Source organism: Camellia sinensis, chromosome 10 (assembly GCF_055761805.1).
Source record: "Camellia sinensis isolate YWXY chromosome 10, ASM5576180v1, whole genome shotgun sequence".
Lineage (NCBI taxonomy): Eukaryota > Viridiplantae > Streptophyta > Magnoliopsida > Ericales > Theaceae > Camellia > Camellia sinensis.
In genome coordinates, this window is record NC_138970.1 from 50,604,124 (window position 1) to 50,616,336 (window position 12,213).

A 12,213-nucleotide genomic window follows, 5' to 3' on the forward strand; every position below is an offset into this window, starting at 1 on the left:
GCCACCTTTACATCTATAAAAAGGATCACCCTCATTTGATGTTTTTAATTTCAGAAATTTCGTATTTCACCTCTGCTTATTCTATTCTTCATTTTGTTGCATTTTATTTCTGAAAGAAAGAGTGTAAACACTTAGTGTGTTCGTAAGGCAAACAATTTGTAGTGCTGCTATTGTTTGTGGTAGATCATTTCATCCTGGGAGATAGACGTCCAAATTCTGAAAGCACCGTGGAGAGGACGAATCTGTCTTAAGGACACAGTGTCAAACACTGGACTTGATCAGAAAATAATTCGGAGAAATTAAATCAAGTAAGTTATTTAATTTATTTTCAGTGTTGTTTAATTTTATTAAAATCAGATTTAAATTTTGTTTTTGTAACAAAATAAAATCTGTTATTTATTTATTTACTTTTTATTTCAAGTTTGATTTTTGTAATCAAACAAATTCTCTCCTTTTTTTTTATTTCTTTAAATTCTCATTGTTGTTGTGTACACAATAGAATTAAATCTTTTAAATACAGTGAAGATTGTCCAACAAAATGTATTTAATCATTAGAATTATTTCCCTCCATCTTTGTTGTTGACGTGGCATTCTATAAAATTAATAGTATTTGGATGAATAGCTAAAATAAAGAGTATGGCTTGAATAAAAACATGAAACAGTTGATAGGCAAAATAAAATATATACTTTATAATAATATTTAAATAAATAAAATACCTATTACCGTTAGAGATGCTTTAAGGAACGAATCTCACGTACACCCACGGTAAAAAGCAACCTTGGCCCTTTTTTTTTCTCTTTTTGGTACGACCGAAATAAAAAGGAAAAATTGCAAATCCATTGAGCATTGAAAAAAAATTTTCCACTACAAATAAATTTTTTTCTTACGTGCACCTTCGACACACAAATCGAGTCACACTAAATACAAAAATGAATTTACATCGTATACCAAAAAAAAAAATTTGCCATCATAGAAATGTATATATATATTTTTAAAAAGTAGCCATATTTTCAACCTTTACTATAAAGCCTCTCTTCTCTTTCTCACTCTATATAGCTCCTTCCTGGTAGGTTCTGCTTCTCTGCACCACAGAACTCCAACCCCTCTCTCTCTCTCTCTCTCTCTCTCTCTAAGATTCTGCTTTCTCGCTAGATCTGCGATTACCGAAAATTGTTTACTGCGAAATCATCAGTAGAAGAGTAGATTCTGCAATTTCGGCTCTATACACAGTCCGGCCACGAAGGTGACTACTTTTTTATATTTTGGTAAAATTACACTAACTACCATTTAGGTCCGCAAGTTTAGCGTAATTATTTTGAAAAATGATTTGGAGTTTTAATTCTTGAATTCTAAAGCCAAGCTGGTGATGTTTTGATCTTGATTTTTTTTTTTCTCCTCTTCTTGCCATGTCATTCGTGTTCCATTAAAGTATCAAAATTAATACTATGAATCATTGCTGAATTATTTTTATGCTTTGTCTGATTTATGAATTTGAGTAGCAATTTATAATAGAAAAGAAAATATATATATATATATATATATGTGTATATTTTATTTATATATATATTTTTTTTCTTTTCAAATTTTTTTAAACATATATTTTTTTTAAATTGATAGTCACTTTAAAATATTGATAGTCACTTTAAAATAAAAAATATAAAATAATATTGATAGTCACTTTAAAATAATATTGCTGAATAAACATATTTTCCATATGTTTTAAACAATTATATTTTAAAATATAATTATTTAAAGTGACTATTATATGATTATGGTGTAAACATATTTTCCATATTAATATTATTAATATGGAAAAGACGGGTGTAAACATATTTTCCATAGTCACTTTAAAAAATATAAATATCAATAAAAAATAGTCACTTTAAAATATGTTTACACCATAGTCTTTTCCATATTAATAATATTGATAGTCACTTTAAAATAAAAAATAAAAAATAAAAAAAAGAAAAGAAAAAGTGTTTAAAAAAATCTAGAATTTTCAGACAATCAATGAAAATATGTTTATTTTTTAAAGGTTGTGTTTGAATTATAGATTTAGTTAACCAACTACATAGTTACTGTGTGGTCGGACCTTGACAGAACAAAACCAACCCATTGTGATTTGTTGTGAAGGCCATGGCTTCGAACCAAACTGCTGAAGTGTCTGAGAATTCTGATAGATGAAGAGAAGAACAGAGTAGTTTGTGCTGAAGCTGGTAATGATTTCGTCGACATACTCTTCAGTTTCTTGACCTTACCGATAGGCACCATTGCCCGACTCATCCGCAATCAGCAAGCAGAGCTTGGCTGCATCAACAACTTGTATGGAAGCATAGAAAATCTCAGTACAACCAGTTTCTGGACCGATGCTTGCAAAGATATGCTGCTTCATCCGAGAACTCCACTCGAACCTTTTTGCAAGGGCTTGAAAGTGAATGTCAATGATACAAAGCCTCCCAAGTACTTTGTATGTTCTGATGAATGCATTCAAAGGCACGGCACTGAATTTTTGAGTAATTATGCGAACGCAAGATGTAGTACATGTTTGGAGTTGATGAGCAGAGAGATTTCGGTAGTGGGTTCTGAATTCAGTGCCGATTCAATGGAAAAAGATACAGATGGAATATTTGTCAAGCGATCCACAGCTTATATTGTTAGTGACAATCTTCAAGTAATGGTCAGCAGACCTGGAGCTCTAGTTGAATTGCTTGGCAATGTTGGCATCAAAGATGTAAATAGTCTCAAGGAAAGGGTTCTGAAGGTTGGCTCAAAGGAGGTATGTTCAATATTGTGATTGTTCTGTGATCTATTTCTATACATGTAGAACTATTATATCTATAACCCTTAGTTTATGATCACGTGTTATAAAATTAAATTAAAATTTGCTTCCCATAACGATAGAGAAGTTAACCAAGATTCTAGTGGGGCATATTTGATTGACAGAATTAGAAGCCAACTAGTGTAATACTTGCCACTCGTGGAAAAAAATCCCATTTTCCATCCAACATTTATAAATAATTCTCTTCCCTTTATCCTATGCTATATCTTACCCTCATCAAACATAACATAATATATACATGAGGCCATGGTTTATATGATTCATCCAATATTGCCACAAAAAATCATATTTGGTAATCAAAAATATCTTTAAAGATGATTTGGCATTTGGTAGTTCGTTAATTTCAAAACAAAACATTTTTCCATTGTGATTCATAATTTCAAAAAGGGCACTACCTCTTCCTACTAGATTTAGGATACAAAATATTACATCCGTGCTCGATACCTAGCAATTATTTGTTATGGCCTCTGATGTACCAAAACAAATTACAGTTCTTTGGTATTCAGAATAATGTGTCCTAATTACCATGTACATATTATTTTTAGATTTTGAATCTGCTCGAGCACTCTTTGCTTTCTGAGTCACCTTTGACAGACGTATTTTTGACAAACAAAAGATTCAACTCCGAAAGGAGCAAATTGCTCGAGCCAAGGGATCATCAATTCCTATCACAAAACATACCAGGAATGGCCACCAGTGAAAGTATGGCGGTGAAGATTATGGTAAGAAAGTCTGATGGGAAGGCAATGTACGCCGAGGCCATGGAAGATTTCGTTGATCTTCTCTTAAGCTTCCTCACTGAAACAAATAAGAGAATGATATTGACAGAGTAAGAAAACTCTTGTATTGATTGTATCTAACAATGCAAGAAGAGACTCCATTTATAGGAGCTGGTGTATACAACATCATTATGAAAGAAACACATAAAATATTAAAAGTAGCCGAAAGCAGCCGAAAGGAAGGCATGCTCTGGCATCCTATAACCTATTAATATATTAGTATGATTGTGTTGATATGTTTAATATATACGTTATTATAATTAATATAATACAGTAAATATAATATACATTAACAGCCCCCCTCAAACTCAAGGAGGACAAACATCAACCAACTGGAGTTTGGAGACAAGTTCAACGAAGCGGCCAGGAGAATGAGCTTTGGTGAAGATATCAGCAGGTTGATCAACAGAAGAGATTGGATGGAGATGGACAGTACCACGAGTGACGTGTTGACGAATAAAATGGCAGTCAATCTCAATGTGCTTGGTGCGATCATAAAAAACATCATTGTGAGCAATTTGAAGAGCACTGTGATTGTCACAAAAGAGGTCAGTAGCACCAGAGGGGGTAACACTCATGTCAGCAAGGAGCCAATGAAGCCAGAGAAGTTCTTGAGTAGCATCAGCAAGAGCACGGTATTCGGCCTCGGTACTGGAACGAGCAGTAAGAGATTGTTTCTTGCTGCGCCAAGAAATAAGAGAATCACCCAGAAAAAAGCAGAACCCAGTAGTAGAGCGCCGGTCAGTAGGATCGCCAGCCCAATCAGCATCTGAGAAGGCACGAAGCTGAAGAGATGAGCGGGCAGAATAATGAAGACCATGAAATAGGGTGCCTTTGAGATACTGAAGGATACGAAGCAAGGCAGCATAATGAGGGGTACGAGGAGCGGACATAAACTGGCTGACAATATGAACGGCATAGGCAATATCAGGACGAGTAACTGTGAGATAGACAAGACTGCCAACCAGCTGACGATATAGTGTAGCATCAGGGAGAAGAGTGCCATCAAGAGGTGTAAGACGACTCTGAGGGTCCAGGGGAGTAGGGGCAGTCTTGCAATCCGTAAGACCAGCACGTGTGAGAAGATCAGAGGTATACTTAGCCTGAGAGAGAAAAGAACTCGTAGAATCATGGAAGATTTCAAGACCCAAGAAATAGCTGAGAGGACCAAGATCTTTCATCTCGAAATGATGGCTAAGAAACTGTTTAAGGCGAAGAATACCATCGATATCATCACCGGTGATAATCATGTCATCGACATAAAGTAAAAGCAGGGTGGTCCCGTGAGCTGTTTTTCGGATAAAAAGAGCAGTATCATAAGAGCTGGAGGCAAAACCACATTTCTGAATAGTGGAGCTGAACTTGGCAAACCAAGCACGGGGAGCTTGTTTGAGACCATATAATGCACGCCGAAGTTTGCAGACTTGATGCGGGAGATAAGCAGACCTAGGGGGAGGGTGCATGTAGACCTCCTCGAGAAGAACACCATTAAGAAAAGCATTTTTCACGTCCATTTGATAAAGATCCCATTGTCGAGCGGTAGCAACAGCAATCAAGCTGCGAACAGAGGTGAGACGAGCAACAGGAGCAAAGGTCTCCTCATAATCAATACCATATTCTTGATTGAAGCCTTTGGCAACAAGGCGGGCTTTGTAGCGCTCAATAGATCCATCAGAACAAGTCTTGATTTTGTATACCCATTTGCAGCCAATGGCAGTCTTGCCAGGAGGAAGATCAACAATGTCCCAAGTATGAGTTTTGTCTAAAGCCGGCAATTCATCAGTCATAGCTTGCTGCCAAAGAGCATTAGAGCGAGCCTCACGATAGGAGGTCAGTTCATAAGTAGAAAAAGCAGTAGAACCAACAATAAAGTCACGAAGACGAGTAGAAGGTTGGGTTACCCGGTGTGGTCGTGCAGAGGGAGGAGGAGCCAGAGGAAGAGACTCAGCAGGAGGGGAGGATCCCGAAGGAGCAGGAGCAGGACCATCAGAGGGAGCAGGTGCATGGGACAAACCGGTAGGCAAGGCGATCTCGAGAGAGGTTGGCAGGGGCGGTGGAACAGACGGATCAGAAAACTCGAGAGAGGCGGGCAAGGGTGGTGGAGGAAGGTCATCAGAAAATAGATCTGTGGAAGGGTCAGTAAAAAAAAGAGAGGGTGAGGGAACGGATAAACGGAAGGGAGAGAGAGAGGAAAACATTTTGTGTTCCCAAAAGACCACATGACGAGAGATACGAAGTCGTTGGGAGAGAGGATCCCAACAACGATACCCCTTATGTTCAATACCATACCCCAAGAAGCAACAAAGGCGGGAACGAGGTTCAAATTTGGTACGTTCATGAGGTTAGAGAAGAACAAAACAGGCAGAGCCAAAGACTTTAAGGTTGGCGTAGGGGGGACGGGTGCCATACAGACGCTCATAAGGAGTGTGATTATGAATGACAGGTGTAGGGATACAATTGATAGTGTAAGCAGCAGTGAGAGCCGCTTCCCCCCAAAAATGTTCCGGACAAGAGGAAGACAAAAGAAGAGCGCGAGTAGTGTCGAGAAGATGCCGATGTTTCCGTTCAGCACGTCCATTTTGTTGAGACGTGCCGAGACAGGATCGATGAGGTTGAGTACCATGACTCTGAAGGAAGGAAAGAAAGTCAAAATCTTTATATTCCATGGCATTGTCAGAACGAAAAAGTTTAATAGTTTTAGAAAATTGTGTTTTAACCATGGCAGCAAAATTGTAATAAAGTTGTTTGAGTTCAGATCGATTTTTCATAAGAAATAACCATGTAAAACGAGAAAAATCATCTACAAAAATAACAAAATAGCGGGCTCCGCCCATAGTGGGAGTAGGAGAGGGGCCCCAAATATCAGAATGGATGAGATCAAAAGGTGCAAGAGAAACAGAGTCACTTTTATTAAACGACAAAGCAGGTTGTTTAGCAAGTTGACAGGACACACAATCTAAAGCATCAGAACTTACAAGGCCTAAATGACCACGAGCAATTAAAGATTTTAAACGACTAACAGAAAGATGGCCTAAACGACAGTGCCAAAGCTGAAAAGAAGATAAAGGGGGAGCAGGGGTAGCAGTGGTAGGAGCGGTGATCTGAGAGGAATCCGGAACATGAAGATGGATAAGTTCGTAGAGACGTCCATGCTTACGGCCGATCCCAAGAGTTTGCCCCGTCCGAGGGTCCTGCACCAAACAACCAGTAGGGGAAAAGGTAACAGTTAGACCATGCTCACATAATTGACTAATGGATATAAGATTTAAAGTGAGAGCGGGCATAAGATAGACATGAGATAAAGATAAGTGAGAGGTGGAAATAGAACCAACATGACTTACAGATAGAAGAGACCCATCAGCAGTATGGATAGAATGAACAGGAGAAGTAGAAGAGAGAGGAGAAAAAATAGTAGGGTCAAAGGTCATGTGATTACAACAGGCGGAGTCAAAGTACCAGGAAGTGTTGCCTGCGGTGACAGACAAAGCAGTAGATGGAGGAGTACCGGAGTTCTGCCAAAAATGGTGAAACATGGCTTCCACATCTGTGTGAGAGAAGACCGGAGTGGAAGGATCTATAGGGACAGAGGCAGGTAAATCCTCTGAGGCAGCAGCAGCAGTGCGTGGAGTAGGCAGTGATTTAGATGGAGGCCCAGAACGATGAGAGTTGTTGCGGGAAAAATGTCCGGGGGAGGGACCAGTGCGAGAGGCACGGGCAGGGTTGCGGAAGCAATCATGCTGGAGATGACCAGGACCAGTCTTGTTGCAAAATCGACAAAGACGAACTGGACAATTGACCAGAAGATGAGTCGACGGAAGATTACGGTTGTGACAGTAGTTACAGATAGGTGTTTTCTGTGGGGAAGGTGGTGAAGGAGAACTTCGAAGCTGGGGAGTAGCAAGAACAGAGTCCACAGGGTGGGGATGGAGAGTACCAAACCTGGTTTCCTCTGACAGGAGTTCAGAAATTGCTTGCTCAAGAGTGGGTAAAGGAGTGCGATGAAGGAGAGAGGCGTGGACTGGCTCAAAACGGGGAGTGAGAGCCATGAGAAAGTGAACCAAGCGTTGTTGGTCACGGTAAGTAGTGAACAAGGCAGCATCCTTAGTACAATCCCATGGAGGTTCAGAGAGAGCGAGCTGATCCCAAATAGAATACATTTGTGAGAGAAAATCATTAATGGTTTGAGTGGTGTCTTGGCGCATACAATGAAGATGACTCAGAAGCTGATATTGGTGAGCAAGGCCAGTAGTCTGGTAGCGTTCTCGTAAAAAATCCCAGATGGCTTTGGCGGGAGAGGAAGCAGAGTCAAGTTGGAATCGACCAAACTGAAGGCTGATAGAAGTAATAGAAGTATTACGGAGCCAAGTGATGATCTGATAGTTTTTACTATCCCAATCCTCCAGACGGTCAACATATTTAGCAGCGGAGTCTGTGGTGGCAGCGGATTCGGTGGTGGCTGGGATGGGTTTGCACACATCCCCAGTGATGATGCGCCAAAGTTTCTTTCCTTTGAGGAACCCAGACATAGCTTGTGCCCATAAGACATAGTTTGTTCCGTCAAGAACAACAGAAATAGGGTGGTTAGAGGAGTCCAGGCGATCCATGAGAAAAAAAACAGTACTATCGAAGCCGAATTTGAAAAATCTGAGGTTACCAGTGAATTCAGAGGGCCGAAATCAGTGGGAAATGAGTGAACGGACCAAAAAAAAAGATGACCAGAAGGCACTAAATGGGCTGGTCAAAGTTGGTCAACAATGCTGGTCAAAGATGATCACAATCTGGTCAAAGATGACGTCACTGCTGTGTCACAGGGCGGCGCACGTTAGCACAGAGAGGCGCGACGCACGTTAGCAGAGGAACCAGGCAGCGCACGGAAGCACCAAGGCTGACGTCAGCTGACGTCAGAAACACGCGGCTCACGTTAGCAGGTGAGGCCGCGGCGCACGATAGCACGGGGCAAGTGTGAGGCGCGTAGAGCGCGTCTGAGCAGCGAGGCAGCGCGTGGACTAATTTTCTGGCGGCGCGTGGGGCGTCGGATGATGATGAAGGTGGTGGCGTTGGATTCGTCGTGAGGAGACGAAGGTTCTGGTGTGGTCCAATCTGTAATTTAGATAAGGACGAGATATGCAACCAATCTGCTCAAAATAAAAAAAATTTGATGCAGCAGAGGAAGAGACTAGGCAGTATACCTGTGCTCTGATACCATGAAACAAATAAGAGAATGATATTGACAGAGTAAGAAAACTCTTGTATTGATTGTATCTAACAATGCAAGAAGAGACTCCATTTATAGGAGCTGGTGTATACAACATCATTATGAAAGAAACACATAAAATATTAAAAGTAGCCGAAAGCAGCCGAAAGGAAGGCATGCTCTGGCATCCTATAACCTATTAATATATTAGTATGATTGTGTTGATATGTTTAATATATACGTTATTATAATTAATATAATACAGTACATATAATATACATTAACACTCACAATTCCCCTAGCAAATGTAGTTGGATGTTTGGATGGAGATTCTTCGTTGGGATGTGTAGATAACTTGTTTAGCAGCATAAAAAGTTTGAACGACAAGTGGCTCGCGACACATAGGGTGCCATGGAGTGACTCTGATCAATGCTCAAACCACCTACTACTCGATGTTGGGCTTGCTTCGAAATTCAAGTGCTCCAGCCAGCCATTTCAACTACAGGAAAGAATTCCAAATTTTCATTATCATGACGGTAAATTGTCAGCCGATGTTTTGTGGCTGACATATAGACGGCTTGGTGTCAATAACAGGGGGTTATCAGATTTAACCTTAATTGACCCGAAGTCCCCTAAATGGGAAATATGTTTTGAAGAATTTGTGAAAAGGCCGGGCTTATTCCTAGTATCTGACGGTTTGGTGGTGTTGCCATCTGCCGGTATCACTTCGAGCATCTCTTATCTGAAGGATTTAGATGTTTCTATTGATGATATGGAGGAGCATGTGATTAAAATAAACAAGCAAGAGGTATGATGTCGTTATATTTGCTAATAAATATGATGGGATTTCATTTCGCTTTAATTAATTATTAATTATTATTTAATTTTTTTTCATGTAGGCATTGAACTTATTGAAGGCATCTTTGATCACTACATCTGCTTTAACAAGTGTCCTTGACCTTCATTTGAAGAAGCCTAAGCAAAAATCGTGAAATTTTCATGAGACACGAAGTGAATTACAAAGCTGTGTGTTTAAATTCTTGACATTTTGATCAATCCATGCCTATGTACTTAATTATATTATTAACTAATGCAAGTTTTTTCCTTTATTTTTGATCAACTACAAGTGCTTTTCTTATTTTTTTTTGCCCTTTATCCAAATAAAAATGAGAGAGATGACATAAAAATAAAAAATTCTGGAAGATGCGGGTGGCGGATCAAATTTCGTAGCCACTGACTTCAGTTCCGACTATCGGAATTACTCACCTGCCTACTTCATTTGTCTCTGTTTTACAGAGTATCACTTGATCAGAAATCATAAGTAACAATTTATTTTAATTTTTCCAAGGCGAAAAAATAAAGAAATCAATTTATGTAATTTGTTTTAATGTTTTATCTATTTTATAAAAAATAAAATAAAATTATGCGAAGGTATGTTTTGATTTTTTCTTTTTTATTATTAATTTTTAGCTTATAAAAATCCGTACCCAACAACCCTCACGTAGTTAAATTTGTAATAAACTAAAAGTTGATGGATAATGTATCATCTCATTGTGATACAATTGTGGGAGAAAATATTATACGAACTAACTTTTTACAATAATAACTAGCGGTTGTCAAAGGCGATATGTATGCAATTCAATTAAGTAGAAATAAAATAAAATATGTATTATATATTGTATTTAAAAATATTAAAGGTTCAAGTACAGCTCCTCTTATTTATCTATTTTTTTTTATTTTAAATAGAAATAAGGAGGGAAAAATAAAAACTCATGGAAAAGTTTACAAATTTAATTATTAACATTTATGAAGTTTTTCGTTAATTTGTAATTATTTTTTTCACACCCCACTGATATGATATTTCCTCAAAGAAAAATGAGGGACGCATAATATAAGCAGAAGTAAGTAAAGATTTGGATATCAAATTCAGCCTTCACTTAATATAATAATATAAATATCATAAATTTAAAAATTTTATTCAAAATTATCAATACATGACTCAAATCCAATTGATAGTTGAACGCCAAACAATACATCCGTTAACCATACACCTCTTTTCATAGTAATTATTTTTTGCACATTTTTCTATGATTTGTAGACCTTTCTTTTTACAAATTGTTATTACAAATCAAGTATGAAATTTTAAAAAGTAAAATGGAACCCAATAAATAAAGGGAACACCACCGAGAAGAAGTTCGATTCCTAAAACTCTTATATATTGTAATGAGCAATTCAAACAAGTGATTAGGACAAAGTAAAATATTTTTTTTTTTCGTCTCCTCCAAACAAATGGTAAATATAATATCAACAATGATTCATCCCACTAAAAACATCACCACTAATAGTACTAATACATTAAAAAAGTTAAAAAAAAAAAATACAACTCCAAGACCAAAACATCACATCATTAATGGCGAGACCCACTGCCACCTAATTAGTGGGAGCACTAATTAGTGCTCCCAAGCATTTTTCATATAATATATGAGGGACTGCATTATCTCCAATTAGGATATCCAACTGGATGATCCAATCTGGCACAATGGACTTATTTTGGGTCTGTCTTAATGATTCAAACCGTTCAATTGTAAGGCCTTCCAAGAGGATTGTAATAACCCCATCTATACTATATATTAAGCAAAAGGGAGTTTCTAAACCCCAAGGCTTGTGGATGCTCCAATATGCCAATCCTAATTTTCTAATTTTTTGTTTTTTTTTTAAAAAAAATTAACCTCAGCATTTATTATCTTCTCTCAACCCATAAGACTTTTTGATTTCTCTCATAATTACTGCAGTACCTTTTCCAAAATAAATAATATGTATAATAAAAAAAATTTAAAACAAATATAAATATCTATATCTATATCTATATCTATCTATTTATTTATATCTATCTCTAACCCACAAGTTTTGTGGGAGTTCCAATATCCCAATCTAAATTTCTTGAGTTTTTGATTTTTTTTTTAAAAAACCTTAGCATTTATTAATTTCTCGCAACCCCCAAGCCTTACCATTATAATAACACTTTAATACATTAAGAATAAGTATAAAAAAAAATTCCTTGAAAAGTCCAACACATATGAATTCCTTGAAAAGTCTCGACACATATAATTATTATCCCTCATAAAAACACTTTAATGCATTAAGAACAAGTATAACAAAAATTCCTTGAAAAGTATAACACATATGATTATTATCAAAATATTAAACTTTAATATAATATAAAAAAACAAGATATTTAATTCATTGAAAAGTTCAACACATATGATTATTATATTAAACTTTAATATAATATAAAAAGAAAAAAGCAAAAGAAGACATTTTAAAAAAAAAAAAGACATTGAAAAATCACAATTCACATTTATATCCCATGATCAGCATTTATTACCTTTTTTCAATCCAT

At 37.2% G+C, this 12,213-nt stretch overlaps 1 protein-coding gene across 1 annotated transcript; it reads left to right on the plus strand.

The window, feature by feature from the left end:
* The first annotated feature begins 1,100 nt into the window (after positions 1-1,100).
* LOC114299310 (uncharacterized) lies at positions 1,101-9,933 on the plus strand. Its single transcript, XM_082891350.1, has 5 exons — positions 1,101-1,244; positions 2,102-2,777; positions 3,386-3,634; positions 9,100-9,621; positions 9,713-9,933. The coding sequence occupies exons 2-5, from the start codon at positions 2,382-2,384 to the stop codon at positions 9,803-9,805; spliced, it is 1,260 nt and encodes a 419-aa protein (XP_082747476.1). The 5' UTR covers positions 1,101-1,244; positions 2,102-2,381; the 3' UTR covers positions 9,806-9,933.
* Positions 9,934-12,213: the final 2,280 nt, after the last annotated feature.